Source organism: Sorex fumeus, unplaced genomic scaffold (assembly GCF_029834395.1).
Source record: "Sorex fumeus unplaced genomic scaffold, SorFum_2.1 ptg000036l, whole genome shotgun sequence".
Lineage (NCBI taxonomy): Eukaryota > Metazoa > Chordata > Mammalia > Eulipotyphla > Soricidae > Sorex > Sorex fumeus.
Window position 1 is genome coordinate 9,763,909 of NW_026606093.1, and position 16,833 is coordinate 9,780,741.

Sequence of the window (16,833 nt, forward strand, 5' to 3'; positions counted from 1 at the left end):
AAGAGAATTACAGGCTGATATCCCTGATGAACACAGATGCAAAGATCCTCAACAAACTACTAGCAAATAGAACCAACAACTCATCAAAAAGATCATACACCATGACCAAGTAGGATTCATCCCAGGCATGCAAGGATGGTGTAACATTTGGAAATCAATCAACATAACCCATCATATCAACAAAAGAAAAGATAAAAAGCATATGATTATAATGATCACGACAATCACGACCATCCTGTTATTCGTCGATTGCCTCGATCAGGCCCCAGTAACGTCTCCTTCATCCTAGCCCTGAGATTTTTTAAAAATTGCCAAATTCAAAGTTCTTTCAGAGTTAGGAGAATGAGACCCATCATTGTTACTGGTATTTGGCATATTGGGTACGCCATGGGGTATGCCAGGCTCTGCCATGTGGGCAGGTTACATTCAGTAGCCTGCCAGTTTGTCCAATAGATTATATCAATAGATGCAGAGAAAGCATTTGACAAGATCCAGCACCACTTTATGATGAAAACCCTCGCCAAAATGGGTATAGAGGGGACTTTCCTCAAGATAGTTAAAGCCATCTACCACAAGCCTACAGCAAGCATCATCCTCAATGGGGGAAAACTGAGAGCCTTCCCTTTAAGATCAGGGACAAGACAAGGATGCCCACTCTCTCCACTGCTGTTCACTATAGTACTGGAAGTACTTGCAATAGCGATTAGGCAAGAAAAAGATATTAAGGGCATCCAGGTAGGAAAGGAAGAAATCAAGCTCTCACAATTCGCAGATGATATGATACTATACTGAGAGAACCCTATAAACTCTGCCAAGAAACTCCTAGAAACAATAGACTTGTATAGTAAAGTTGCAGGCTATAAAATCAATACCCAAAAGTCCAGGTCTTCCCTATATGCAAAAAGTGAGAGAGAAGAAAGTGACATGAAAAAAAAAATCCCATTCACAATTGTGCCCCAGAAAATCAAGTATCTAGGAATCAGCTTAACTAAGAAAGTAAAGGACCTATCCAAAGAAAACTACAAAACGCTACTTCAGGAAATAAAAGAAGACATGAGAAAATGGAAAGATATCCCCTGCTCATGGGTCGGGAGAATTAACATTGTCAAAATGGCAACACTTCCCAAAGCATTGTACAAATTCAATGCGATCCCTATAATAATACCCATGACATTCTTCAAAGAAATGGAGGAAACACTCCTGAAATTCATATGGAACAATAATCCCCGATGAATAGCTAAAGCAATTCTTGGGAAAAGAAAATGGGAGGAATCAACCTCCCTAACTTCAAGCTCTACTACAAAGCAGTAATAATTAAAACAGCATGGTACTGGAACAAAGGCAGAGCTGTAGACCAATAGAACAGGGTTGAATATACTGACACCTCCCCTCAATCATATGATCATCTAATCTTTGATAAAGGAGCAAGAAGTGTGAAGTGGAGTAAGGAAAGTCTCTTTAACAAATTGTGCTGGCAAAACTGGACAGTTACATGCAAAACAAATGGGCTCAGATCTCTGCCTAACACCATGTATAAAAGTAAGATCAAAATGGATTAAAGACCTCAACATCAGACCGGAATCCATAAGGTACATTGAAGACAAAGTTGGCAAAACCCTCCATGACATTGAAGCTAATGGTATCTTCAAAGATGTCACGCCACTGACCAAGCAAGTGATAGATAAATGGGACTATTTTAAACTAAGAAGCTTCTGCACCTCAAAATAAACAGTGACCAAATACAAAAGACATTATACAGAATGGGAAAGGATATTTGCTGAATACACATCTGACAAGGGGTTGATATCAAGGATATACAAAGTACTGGTTGAACTCCACAAGAAGAAAACATCCAATGCCATTTAAAAAAATGGGGCAATGAAATGAACAGAAACTTTCTCAAAGAAGAAATCCGAATGGCAAAAAGGCACATGAGAAAATGCTCTATATCACTAATCATCAGGGATATGCAGATCAAAACAACAATGAGATATCATCTCACACCTCAGAGACTGGCCCACATCCAAAAGAACAAAAGCAACTAGTGCTGGCGCGGATGTGGCGAGAAAGGGACACTCCTTCACTGCTGGTGGGAATGCCAACTGGTTCAGCCCTTTTGGAAAACAGTATGGACGATTCTCAAAAAATTAGAAATTGAGCTTGCATTTGACCCAGCAATACCACTCCTGAGAATATATCCAAAGAGGCAAAAATGTATAGTCAAAGTGACATCTGCACTTGTTTGTTCATTGTAGCACTCTTTACAATAGCCAGAATCTGGAAAAAACCTGAGTGCCCAAGAACAGATGACTGGTTAAAGAAACTTTGGTACATCTACACAATGGAGTACTATGTAGCTGTTAGAAAAGATGAAGTCATGAAATTTACATACAAGTGGTACAATATGGAAAGTATCATGCTAAGCGAAATGAGTCAGAAAGAGAGGGATAGACATAGAAGGATTGCATTCATCTGGGGGATATAAAGTAACAAAGTATGAGATTAATACCCAAGAATAGCTGAGATCAGCACCAGGAGGATTACTCCATAACTTAGAGGCCAGCCGGGTATCCTAGAGGAAAGGGCAGTTCAGATAGAGAAGGGAGCACCAAATAAAGGATGTTTGGAGGATCCTCCCAGGAGGGGAGATGCATGTCGAAAGTAGACTATGGACTGAACATGTTTGCCACTCAATGCCTCTTTTGCAGACCACAACACCCAAAAGGAGAGAGAGAACACAGGGGATTGCCCTGCCACAGAGACAGGGGGGATGGGGGGATGGGGGGTGGGAGGGATATTATCCATGGTGGTGGAAAATGGGCACTGGTGGAGGGATGGGTATCTGATCATTGTATAATTGAAACCAAAGCACAAAAAATTGTAAATCTACAACTTTAAAAAAATAATAATAAATAAAGGAAAAAAAAATAATAATAAAAAAAAAGAAAAGACGAAGTCATGAAATTACATACAAGTGGTACTACATGAAAAGTATCATGCTAAGTGAAATGAGTCAGAGAGGGATAGGCATAAAAAGACTGCATTCATCTGGGGGATATAAAGTAACAAAATAGGAGATTAATACCCAAGAATAGCAGAGATTAGTACCAGGAGGGTTACTCCATGGCTTCGAGGCCAGCCGGGCATTCTAGGGGGAAGGGCAGCTCAGATAGAGAAGGGAACACTAAATAAAGGGTGTTTGGAGCATCCTCCCAGGATGGGAGATGCATATTTAAAGTATACTATGGACTGAACATGATTGCCACTCAATTCCTCTTTTGTGGACCACAACACGCTAAAGGAAAGAGAGAACAAAAGGAAATGCCCTGCAGAGGCAGCGTGGGATGGGGGGGATGGGGGTGGGAGGGATACTGGGATCCCTGGTGGTGGAAAATGGGCACTGGTGGATGGATGGGTACCTGATCATTGTTTCACTGAAACCGAAGCACAAAAATTTGTAAGTCTACAACTGTACCTCATGGTGTTTCACTAATAAAAATTTAAAAAAAAAAACACTGAACAGTATTTGACCCCTAGCTGCTCATTTGATCCCCCAGCCCCGCCTCTGAACACAGAGCCAAGAGTAAGCCCTGAGCACAATTGGGTGGAGGAGGAAAAAATTGCCAAGACAGCTGAGTAATAAAACATTTTTGAAATGACATAGCATCTCTACTCTAAAATTTTGTTCCATTTACTATAGTATAACATGCAGTATCCTTTACGTTCTCTGAAATCCACCTATCTGTGCCTTCCTAGTCATCATGTTATACTTCTCACACTCTTAATCTATAAGAACTCTGAAGATATAAATACTCCATCTTATATATGGCCTGTTCTAATCCACTTCTATAGATTTTATAATTTATAATTTACTACCCAATAATAGCAGAGCCAAAAATAATCAAAGTTGTTTAGATCTCTCCCACAGTCTAGCTTTTAGAGGTATACTAAAATCATATTGTTAAAAAAAGAAATAAGGAAATTTTGGATACTTATACAGAACACAGCACTGTATTATTTAGACTACATCTAATACCTACCTGGGACTATGATATTAATAATATCTATATCTGGACAACAAATATAATTTTCATGGTCTCAGTGAAAACACTATGTTGAAGACAATTTAATTCACCAAGGCTGAAGTCGCAGTGAATTGCAATATTTTAAGGCTATAATGAATTAAAACCATCAATATACAAAAGGGATAGAGTCACTTCTCATTTACTATACTATCTATTTGTAGTATTCTTCTGAATAGATACTTGCCTTTGGTATATATAAAATCTTAAAAGTATTTCTGAATTACAGTAAAGAGGGAAAAAATCTGAGGTAATATTTTGCTAATTACATTAACAACTCTACTACTTTTACTAACAAAATGATATATTTGCTGCTAACTTGGGTATTAATAATTACCATTTTATATTGCCCCATAGTTGGAAGCCTGCCTCATGAGCTGGGGGAGTAAGCAGCTGGGATAGAGAAGGAATCACTAAGTCAATGATGGTTGGAGGAATTGTTTAGGATGGGAGATGTGTGCTGAAAGCAGATAAAGGACCGAACATAATAACCTCTCAGTATATGCATTGCAGACCATAATGCCCAAAAGGAGAGAGAGAGAGAGAGAGAATGGGGGAAATTGTCTGCCATGGAGGCAGGGGTTGGAAAGGGGGGGTATACTGGGGACACTGGTGGTGGAGAATGTATTCTGGTAGAGGGATGGGTGTTTGATCATTGTATTATTGAAACTCAAACATGAAAGCTTGTGACTAAAAAAAATTGCCAATTTAGTGATTTAATATATTTTGTCAGTTAAGAACTGAAGAAGATGGATACTACATTTTACATTTTTGTTTTCTTTTTAGGTCACACCAAGTGATGCTCAGGAGTTGCACTCAGTGGCTCTGAACTCAATGACTCTGCACTCAGAGTTACTCCTAGTGGTGCTGGGGGGACCATATGGGATGCCAGAGATCGAACCCAGGTGGGCCACATGCAAGGCAAACACCCTACCCGCTGTACTATCACTCTGGCCCTACATTTTACATTTTTGCGAACAAATGCTGTGGGGGGAAAATGCACTTTAAGAAACATCTCACAACTTTCTTTTTTTAGCTGTTTTTATAATAAGTATAAAATATTTAAAACAGAAGACTCTAGCTTGTATTGATCGATTTACTTTCTGATAATGAACACTGGGAATGCAAAACACTGCATATCAATACATAAAACATTTATGCATTCAGCATGCCTACTAGATGATTTTCTTTTTAAGAAGTTAAACAATACACTAAACAAGTTGCTGCTGAATGTTAGATCAGAATGAGTGTAAGTTTCCTTCTGTAGAATTCTATTGTGAAGCTGAATGCATTTATGCTTTCTTTGAAGCCACAAAAATCAATCCTTTAAAGAAAGGCATCAATTATGTCAAAGCATTTGAAACATGGCCTTAGACACAGTAAGAACTATTCCAAATGGAATTCTTATAATAGTGAAAGTTAAGAAATGCCTTCTTAGGAAAAACCTTCTAAGCCTACATATTAGTAAATTCCCAAAGAGACAGCATCATAGCACTTAGACCTATAGTTTATATATACCCTCAATTTCAAATAAATTCTTTCTAAGCCTACTATTTGGTCTAAATTTTCTACTTTGTTGATAACTGCAAGTGCTTTTCTCCACTATACTATTGTATGTCATTCTATGAAGAATAAAGTTTCATATACAAATAAGAAACTAGTCCATAATAATTGACATCTATTGAATTTACATTATAACAACAATGAATTTATTCTTTAAAGAAGTATTTATTCCTAGATTCTAATCTCTCATGCCCTCAGCAATCCAAATTTTATATAAATAATAAAAACATATATCTCATATATTGCTACAAGTATAATCTGATTTAAAACCACTTTGCAAAAAGATGTCTTTAGGCAGTATACAAAACATGACCTAGGGAAACTCAGATATAAAATATAAGGACAAGAATATCTAAAATATTTAAAGTAATTCAATAATATACAAATATTTATATATTTTTTTACTTACAAACTTTCATGATTACATTTCAGTTATACAACGTTCAAGTACCCAACCCTCGACCAGTCCCCATTTTCCACCACCAATGTTCCCAGTATCCCTCCTGCCACCACCACCCATCTAACCCCCTTTCTCTGTGGCAGGCACATTCCCTCTTACTATCTCTCTACTTTGGGGCATTGTGGTTTGCAATACAGAAAATGAGAGGACATCCTGTTTGGTTCTTTGTCTACTTTCAGCACGCATCTCCTATCCCGAGCAATCCTTCCAACCATCATTGACTTAGTTGTCCCTTCTCTATCCCACCTGTCTTTTCCTCCAGCACAGGAGATGGGCTTCCAAGCCATGGAGTGATCCTCCTGGCCATTATCTCTACTATCTTTAGGTGTTAGTCTTCTAATATGTTACTTTATAGTCCACAAATGAGTGCAGTCATTCCACGTCTGTCCCTTTCTTTCTGACTTATTTCACTTAGGATGATGTGCTACATGTCCATCCACTTATAAGCAAAGTTTATGATTTCATCTTTTCTAACAGGTGCATAGTATTCCATTGTGTAGATATACCAAAGATTCCCTAACCAATCATCTGTTTGCGGGCATTCTGGTTTTTTTTCCCAAATTCTGGATATTGTAAGTAGTGTTGCTATTTACAACATACACGTGCAGATGTCACTTCTATAGAACTTTTCTGCAACTCTGGGATAAATTCCTAGTAGTGGTATTGCTGGGTGAAATGGAAGCTCAACTTCTAGTTTTTTTGAGAAACATCCATATTGTTTTCCTAAAGGGCTGAACCAGTCGGTATACCCAACAGCAGTGAAAGAAAGTCCCTTTCTCCCAACATCCATGCCAACATGAGTTGCTTTTGTTCTTTTAGATGTGTGCCAGTCTCTATGGAGTGAGATGATATCACGTTGTTGTTTTATCTGCATCTCCCTGATGATTAGTGATTAAGAGCATATTTTCATGTGCCTCTGGCCATTCAAATTTCTTCTTTGAGAAAGTTTCTGTTTATTTCATCACCCCATTTTCTGATGGGATTGGATGTTTTCTTCTTGTAGAGTTCAACCAGTGTCTTGTATACCCTTGGTAATTAACCCCTTGTCAGAAGGGTATTGGGTGAATATTTTTTCCCATTCTGTAGACTGTCTTTGTATTCTGGTCAATGCTTCTTTTGAGGTTCAGAAGCTTCCTAGTTTAAGATAGTCCCATTTGTTTATCTCTGTTTCCACTTGCTTGGTCAGTGGAATTTCATCTTTGAATATGCCTTTAGCTTCAATGTCGTGGAGGGTTTTGCCAACTTTGTCTACAATGTACCTTATGGATTCTAGTCTGATGTTGAGGTCTTTAATCCATTTTTATCTGACTTTTGTTCATAGTGTTAGATAGAGGTATGAGACCATTTTTTTTTTTGCAAGCAGCTGTCCAGTTTTGCCAGCACCGTTTGTTAAAGAGGCTTTCCTTGCTCCACTTTATATTTCTTGCTCCCTTATCAAAGATTAAATATCATATATTTGAGGGTGTGTGTAAGAATATTCAACTCTATTCCATTGGTCTGTGGCTTGTCTTTGTTCCAATACCATGCTGTTTTAATCATTACCACTTTGTAGTATAGTTTGAGGTTGGGGAAGGTGATGCTTCACATCTTTTTCCCCCCAAGAACTGCTATAGTTATTCGTGGGGGTTTGTTGTTCCATATGAATTTCAGGAGTGTTTGCTCAATTTCTTTGAAGAATGTCATGGGTATCCTTTTAGGTATTGCATTGAATCTGTATAATGCTTTGGAGAGTATTGCCATTTTGACATTGCTAATTCTCCCACTCCATGAGCCGGAGATGTGTTTACATTTCCTCGTGTCCTCTTTATTTCTTAAGGTAGCATTTTATAGTTTCTTTGTATATGTCTTTTATCTCCTTGGGTAAGCTGAGTCCAAGGTACTTGATTTTCTGAGCTAATTGTGAACGGGATTGTTTTTTATCATATCACTTTCTTCTCTCTTATTATTTGCACATAGGAAAGTTTTGAACATTTGGGTATTGATTTTTATAGCCTGTGGCTTTACTATGTTCTGTCACAGTCACTGTCCTCCCGTTGTCCATCGATTTGCTCAAGCGGGCCCAGTAACATCTCCATCGTGAGATTTCTTGTTACTGTGTTTGGCACATTGAATACTCTCGGTAGATTGCCAGGCTCTCCGAGAGGGGCAGAGGAATCAAACCCGGCTCGGCCGGGCTGGCTGCACGCAAGGCAAACGCCCTACCACTGTGCTATCACTCCAGCCCATGACTTTACTATACAAGTCTATTATTTCTAGAAACTTCTTGGCAGAGACTTTAGGGTTCTCCAAATATAGTATCTTGTCATCTGCAAACAGTGAGAGCTTGATTTCCTCCTTTGCTATCTAAATGTCCCTAATATTTTTTTCTTGCCTAACTGCTAAGGCAAGAACTTCCAGTACTATATTGAATAGAAGTGGTGAGAGTGGGCATCCTTGTATTATCTCTGATCTTAGTTTTTCCCCATTTAGGGTAATGCTTGCCGAGGGCTTGTAGTAAATGGCTTTGAATATATTAAGAAAAGTTCCTTCAATTCCCATTTTGCCGAGAGTTTTCATCATAAAAGGTTGCTCGATCTTGTCAAATGCTTTCTCTGCATCTACTGATATGGTCATTTTTTATCTTTTCTTTTATTCGTATGATCAATTATGCTGATTGACTTGCAAACGTTAAACTCTCCTCTCATCCCCAGGATGAATCCCACTTGGTCATGGTGGATGATCCTTTTGATCAGTCATTGGATTTTATTTTTAATATTTTGCTGTGGATATTTTTATCCACATTCAATAGTGATATCAGCCTGCAATTTGGTATTAGGGTGATTGGTGCCTCAACAGAAACTGTTTGGGAGTATTTCTGTTTCTTCAATTTCCTGAAAAAGTTTGAAAAAGACTGGCAATAGGTCCTCTTTAAATGTTTGGAAGAATTTGCTAGTGATTCCTTTAGACCTGGGCTTTTGTTTGGGGGGAGACTTTTGATTACTGTTTCAATTTCCTTTATAGTGCTAGGTTTATTCAGGTATTCCATATATCTTGGCTCAGCCTTTGGAAGTTACAGGAATTCAGAAATTTATCCATTTTCTCTAGGTTCTCTTGTTTTGTGGCATACAGGCTTTCAAAGTAATCTTTGATAATCTTTTGAATTTCTCTGGTTTCTGTTGTGATATCCCCCTTTTCATTTATGATTCCATTTATTAGGGTTCTGTATGTGTGTGTGTCTTGCTAGTAGTTTATCAATCTTGTTTATTTTCTAAAAGAACCAGCTCTTGGTTTCACTGATCTTTTAATTTTTTCTTGAGTTTCCATGTCGTTAACTTATGCTCTAAGTTGTATTATTTATTTCCTTCTGCCTTCTTTTGGTTCCTTTTGTTGGTCATTTGTAAGATCTTAAGCTATAATTTTATTTATGTACGTCTTTCTTCCTTCCTGAGAAATTCTTGCAGCGCTATAAATTTTCCCCTTACCATGGCTTTAGCTGTGTCCCACACTTTCTGTTAGCTCGTCTATTCATTCTCATTTGTTTCCAGGTATCTTTTGAGTTCTTCCTTGATTTCCTCTCTGACTCACTCAATCAACAATGGGTTGTTTAATTTCCAGGAGTTTGATTTGATTCTCTGTTTCTTTGCGTAATTAACTTCTATCTTCAGTGTATTGTGATCTGAAAAGAGAGTTGATACAATTTCTATCTTCCTGATTCTACTGAGGTATGTTTTGTGGCCTAGCACATGTCTGGCTTGGAAAATGTTCCATGTGCACTGGAAAAACCAAATGTGTATTCCGTTTTTAGGGGATAAAAAGCCCTGTATACATCTACTAGCCCTCTCTTCCATTTCTTCTTTCAAAGCCAGTACTTCCTTGGTAAGTTTTGGTCTTGTTGATCTATCAAGAGGTGAAAGGGTGGTGGTGAAGTCTCCAACTACTATTGTGTTGCTACCAATGTCTTCCTTGAATTCTATTAGCAGTTGTTTTAAGTATTTTGCTAGCCCCTTATTGGGTGTGTATATGTTTAGGAGTATGATTTCTTCCTGCTGTACATATCCCTTGATTGTTTAAAAAAAATGCCCTTTACTGTTTCTTCTAATCTTTTGCAGCCCGAAATCTATATTGTCAGATACTAGTATGGCCACGCCAGCTTTTTTGAGGAAGTTGTTTACTTGAAGGATTGTTTTCCATCCTTTGACTTTGAGTGTGTGTTTGCTCTGACTGTTCAGATGTGCTTCTTTTTAGACAAGAGAATATTGGGTTCAGTTTTTTAACCTATTTTACCACTCTGTCTCCTAACTGGCACTTTTAGACCATTGACATTTAAAGAGATTATTGTTGTGGGGTTCTGTGCCATCTTTCTGTAAAAGTTTGTTGCGCATGTAGGGGTTTGTCTTGTTTTACAGTAGCCCCTTTAGTCCTTTTTTTTATAGGAGTACTGCTACTTATTCAGCCACTGATTAGCTGATTGAATTGTGCATGAACTACATCTTACTTTTTTTCCATTTTTTATAATTTTATTTATTGAAGCACCGTGAGAGCAGTTAAAAAGCTTTTGGGTCTAAGTCTCAGTCATACAATGAAACACCCGTACCTTCACCAGTGCCCATTCTCTACCACCAAAAATCCTAGTATAACTCATCCCACACCCACCCCCTGCCTGTGGAGTAGATGATTTCTACATTACTCTCTACTTTGATCACATTCACTATTTCGACACCAGACCCACCGTTATTTGAGATTTTACCCCAACACTCAGATCTGCTGAAAAGGCAACAATAGACAATTTGTGTTCTATTGCTGGTTATGAATAACATATGATGTCGTGTGGCTGCAGTAGGGCCGTGTGGTTTTGAAATTCCGAAATTTTAACACTTAAATCTGGAGGGATTTCTGCCAAAAGCCACTGAGTTTAGAGATCTGCTCCTGAGTCTCTGGGATCATGGTCATTGAGCAGCTTGATGAGGAGCCAGAGAGGCCGTTCATGGGCGATGACTTGGGATCTCGTTGGGGTGGGGAGGACAGGCCCGGCTCCCTCCCCCCCCATCCTGTGAGGCCCAAGTTTCATCACTGCAGGCCCAAGCCTGACTGTCCAATGGCCTCTGGAGGATGACAGCCACCAAGTCGCCAAGAGGGAGCAGGCGGAGGGGCAGCACCCATTCCCCCCTGGGGTGGCCCAGCGACAGTAACCTACTGCGGGGTCCAGACACATTTCTGCCAAAAGCCGCTGGGTTTCTAGATTTGTTTCTGAGTCTCTGGGATCAAGGCCATTGAGCAGCTTGATGAGGAGCCAGAGAGGCTGTTCGTGGGCGATGACTTGGGGTCTCGTTGGGGTGGGGAGGACAGGCCCGGCTCCACCACTCCCCCCCATCCCATGAGGCCCAACAAGTTTCGTCACTGCAGGCCCAAGTCTGACTGTCCAATGGCCTCTGGAGGATGACAGCCACCAAGTCACCAAGAGGGAGCAGGCGGAGGGACAACACCCTTTCCTCCCTGGGGTGGCCCGGCGACAGTAACTTACTGTGGAGTCCGGATGCATTTCTGCCAAAAGCCACTGGGTTTTGAGATTTGTTTCTGAGTCTCTGGGATCATGGCCATTAAGCAGCTGGATCAGGAGCCAGAGAGGCCATTCGTGGGCGATGACTTGGGGTCTCGTTAGGGTGGGGAGGACAAGCCCGGCTCCACCCCCAACCCGTGAGGCCCTGTGTGTCTCGTCACTGGGGGCCCAAACCTGACTGTCCAGTGGCCTCTGAAGGATGGCGGCCACTGGGCCGCCAGGGGGAACAGGCCAAGGCATGAAACCTATTCCCACCTGGGTTGGCCCAGCACCGGTAATCTACTGCAGGGACTGGACGCATTTCTACCTAAAGCCGCTGGTTTCCAAGATTCATTTCTGAATCTCTGGGATCATGTCCATTAAGCAGTTGAATCAGGAACCAAAGAGGCCTTACCTCCAATTATATAGCTGAGCCAGAGGTGGTTTGTGGGTGTGTTTCCCACATACCTAACTTTTGGCCGTTTTCTTTCTTGGTAAACTTTGCCCCAAGTTTTTGGGGTCTGGCCAAAGGCACAGCAGCAATTTTGGGGTATCTGGAAGTCTGAAGGCACCATGAGGCTGCTGATCCACTCGCCTCACAGGTACAGATTGACCTGCTGGCGGCACCATACCCCCATTTAGTCCTTCTTTTAAGGTTAGTTTTGAGTCTATGAAATTCTTGAGCTGTTATTTATCCATGAAATAGTGTATCATTCCTTCAATTTTGTGTGAGAGTTTAACCAGATAAAGTATTCTTGGTGAGGTTTTCATTTCATTGAGTGTTTTCACTATGTCCCACCACTGTCTTTGGGCTCGGATAATTTCCTCTGATAAGTCTGCTGTAATCTAAGGAATACTTCTTTGTATGTGATTTCCTTCTTTGACCTTGCTGCTTGCAGTACTGTGTCTCTATCTGTGGTATTAATCATTCTGATTATGATATGTCTTGGAATCTTTTTAGTAGGGTCTCTTTTAGCTGGTACCTTTCAGGCTTCTTGGATATGAACTTCTCAGTAATATCTTTAAGTGCTGCAACTTCAGTGGGGTTTTCTCTCTGTCCTTCTGGTACTCTGATGATTCTTACGTTGTTCCTCTTGAATTCATTTCCTAGGTCTGATTCACTCAAGCACTATTTTGAGGTCTTTTTCCATTATATCGTGTTTCCTGTAAGCTTTCTACAGCTCATCTTCAAGCTCACTAATTGTTTTCGACTACTGTCATTCTCCTATTGAGGACACCCACTGAGTTTTTAATTTCACCTACTGAATCCTTTATCAGTGACACTTATGTTTGTAGCTTTCTTATTTCAGCTCTGAATTCTTCCTGTATTTTGTTGGCTGTTCATTCCACTATTTCAAATCTTCTTTTAATTTACTGGATACCTGCTCCACCGTTTCTTTGAGCTCAATGAATATCTTCAACATTTTGTCTCTGAATTCTTTATCAGAGAGATTGTATTTGTAGGTGTTCCCTATTGAGGATTCAGGGCTCTTTTCTTCATCCACTCCTCATGGTCGGTTTCTTTGCTATTTCTTCATGTTGCTGTAGTAGTATGGAGGTGGGTCCTCCCAGTTCACTATCAGTGACCCCCTTTGCAACAAGGCAGGATTATAGATGGGCTCAGTGGGTAGTGATCTCCTTTCTCTCCTTTAAGAATACTACCTATCCGGTGCTCCCCTGTGCCTTATGTGTGGCCACAAGTGCAGTTTCAGGGTATGTGTTCTTTTATATTAGGCTTGTTCAGATTCTTGTGTTCACCATTGTTTTGGTGAGTTTGGGAGTATTTTGATTAGAACAGACTAGTGGACTATTGGCCTAATGTGTTTGGGACAGCCAAGATGTCCTCTTCAGAATTAAGTAAGAGAGGCTGAGATGTGAATCCAAAGTGCTGGGAAAAAGGCTACGCCCACCGCATTGCTGTACCTTTGGGGAGGGGCTGCTTCCATGCCTGCACAGGATTTGCAGCTCACTTCTGACGAATTCCTAAGACTTGCAGGGGTACCCTTTGGCCAAGTGCTCAGAGGGCACTTCAGCCATGAAGGGGGCTTTTCAGGTCTCAGGGTCTGATGGATAAGCATTTTTATATTGGTGAAACTATAAATACAAAATGTCATCAACAACAAAAAATAAATGTAAAAAACTGTGAAAGACTAGGACAATGAAATGCTGTACAGATAAAATAACTCATCTTTCTTATGTTCATGATATATGCACAAGAATATAAATGAACTTCAAAATCTATGCTGAACAAAAATAGTAACTGACAGAAATCCATGTACAATATTTCCTTTACATAAACTCAAACATAAAATAAAAAGCACAGAAAATTGAATAATGATTTGTTGTTATTTAGGTCCAAGGTTTTTATTTTGATAACTTAAAATTCAGCCAAGTTAGAATAGAGTGACTAACAGGTTAAAGTTAAAATCTTTTCTTTATTTGCCATAAACCCCACTAAATACATTAAGATTCAAAGGTAATCTTATAATTACTTTACCTATAGACATTAAGTAAACATTAATTGATTCTAACAAGTTTCAAAAACTTGCTTAAAACCATGTACTCATCGATGGACATAGAGAGATAGTATAGCAGTACAGGCACTTACCTTGCATGCATCTGACCCAGGTTCAAAACAATTCTTTGAACCCAGCCAGAAGTGAACCCTGAGCGCAGAACTAGGTGTAAGCCCTGAGAACTGCCAGGCATAGCTCTCAAACAAAACAAAACAAAATTCAAGTAATTATGTCAATACTAATAAAAAAAATTTCAATTGTATCATACTTTTATCAAGAAGTTTCACTTTGTCATTTACCTGAAACATCACAAGGTTTGTGAGATTGCAGAAAATGTTGGCTCTTTAATTCCTGTCTATATATAAGATGTAGTTTGTTGTGATCATCTTCATTTTCACTCCCATCGGCCGTCATTATAGGTTCCAGGAAATATTCACCATCATGTGCTCTAAACGTTCCCATCTACAAATAAATAGAAATTACTTTTTCACTAAGGAGAAAGTACACTGGGTGACAGGTTAAAATGAGCATACAGAGGCAAGAGCACTTGAAATTTGTTCAAAAAACATCAACTAAACAGTCTCCTTTCCATGTTACTTTTCTCTCTTCACTCATAAGGATTAATGAAGTTCAAACCGTATTCTAAATGACAAAATAGAGATGCTGGGCATTCTAGCTATAGGCAGAGTATCAAATTAAAAAAAAATGTAGCACACTCTAGAAATAGTGTGAGATTTAAAAGGTATGCTAGGACCTAATAAATATCTTAAGTGTGATGCAAATTACTTATTTAGCGTCTATTTGTAAGCACTAAAGAGTTTACTGAAAAGTTTTTACAAAGACTTTTTAAGTAAAGGATCCAATATCCAATCTACTAATTTATATTTCCACTTTAAACACACACACACACACACACACACACACACAGTAATATTCTCATTCTTAATTCTGACCCAAACCTGAAATTCTCCTTATTGCAAAAAATACTAAATTACTAATAGGTCAAAATCTATAGAGAGAAATCAAGACAGAGCTTTGATTCGAGGTCCAACACTCAATCCACATGATGATTGAGCACTGATGACTCAACCTTTAAGGAGTAACCAAAACCCAAATATTTCATTCAAATTTTACTAATACATTCATGATACAACCTATCACTCTATTTCCTAAATTAAATAAATACTGCCTGTAGTTAAGTCTCTATAGAGAAGACAAGTAATTTGCTTTAAGAAATACAGACCATGTTGTCAAAACAAAAATAAAAACAAACTAATGACTTTTCATGTCACTCTATAGAATCCAAAGTCCTTACAGTTATCTATTGGCATCCTGTGTGATCTACCAACCCTTTCTACCACCCAATTTCCAGGCACACAGACCATCAACAGTTCTGAATTCACCTCGTCCAACTTAGGTGTATTTGCTGTTCCTCAAATATAACTTACTCCCCAGAGAACCTTTACACAGTCTAAACCTTCAAGTATTTCCCCTTGATTACTCTCTATACATTATCTCAGCTTTCAATTTAACATCCATCACTTTATAAAACTATCACCCACAATCCCAACTATGTGTCCTCTTTACCTGACTTCACATTTTGATTGCATCTTTATGACTTGATATATTTGTATTTGTAATTCGTCTGATATGAAAAACTAAAGAATAAGTCTCATGAGAGTAGAGCTTTCTCTGTAAGCCTCATGCCTACTACATACCAGATATTGGATAAATCTATATTAAATGAATTGATAATACTCTAACATATAAAATAAACTTAAATGCAACCACTTGTTATGTTTTTTAATAGTAAGAGTCTCAAAATGAACCTATAAATGAAGAACAAAATACTAAAAAAATCCCAGAGATTTTTGACATAGGCAAATTGCTCTAAAGTTCATAGTGAAAAATGAACATATAATTATTTTTAAAATAGTGGGGCTGGAGCAATAGTACAGCAGGTAGGGCATTTGCCTTGCATGCGGCAGACCTCAGTTCGATACTCAGCATCCCATAGGTCCCCTGAGCACCGCCAGGAGTAATTCCTGAGTGCAGAGGCAGGAATAACCCTTGTCCAATGCCGGGTGTGACCCAAAAAGCCAAAAAAAAAATAGTAAGCATGGCCTAGGAATACAAAATATTAAAACATTGTAGAGACTTTTTATTTAGGGGTTAGAGAAATAACACAGCAGTAAAGGGCTTGCCTTGCATGTGGCCAACATGAGTCTAATCCCTGCCACTGCATATAGTTCTCTGACACCATCAGGAGTTGATCCTTGAGCACAGAGTTAGCCCTGAGCATTGCTGGGTATAGCCCCAAAATAAAAAATAAATAAAAAATAAACCCCAGATCCTTGCGCATATAATGTACATGCCCCTGATACCTGAGATAACTTGTCAGTTCCAAGAATAATGAAAATCCATGTATATTAATATTAGTCTATTAAATTTTTGTATGCATGAGTATGTGTGAGTATATGTGTATATGTGTATTTATATGTTTGTGTAGGTGAGTATATGTGAGGTATGTGTGTAAGCTTATGTATAATTATGCGTATATGTGTGGGTATAGGTGTATATGTTGTATGTGTATTTATGTGAGTTTGTATGTGTATACATGTGTGAGTATGTGTAAGTGCATTTGTGTGTATATATTTGATTGTGAAAATGTGTATGTGTATACAATTATGTGTGTAT

At 38.8% G+C, this 16,833-nt stretch overlaps 1 protein-coding gene across 1 annotated transcript in view; it reads right to left on the minus strand.

Annotated features, from left to right (window-relative positions):
• Positions 1-16,833, minus strand: part of ADAMTS20 (ADAM metallopeptidase with thrombospondin type 1 motif 20) — a 238,054-nt gene that overhangs the window by 204,065 nt on the left and 17,156 nt on the right. Inside the window, exon 3 of the mRNA XM_056117833.1 lies at positions 14,436-14,598. Within this exon, the coding sequence (XP_055973808.1) occupies positions 14,436-14,598 (163 nt within the window). The remainder of the gene's footprint in view (positions 1-14,435; positions 14,599-16,833) is intronic.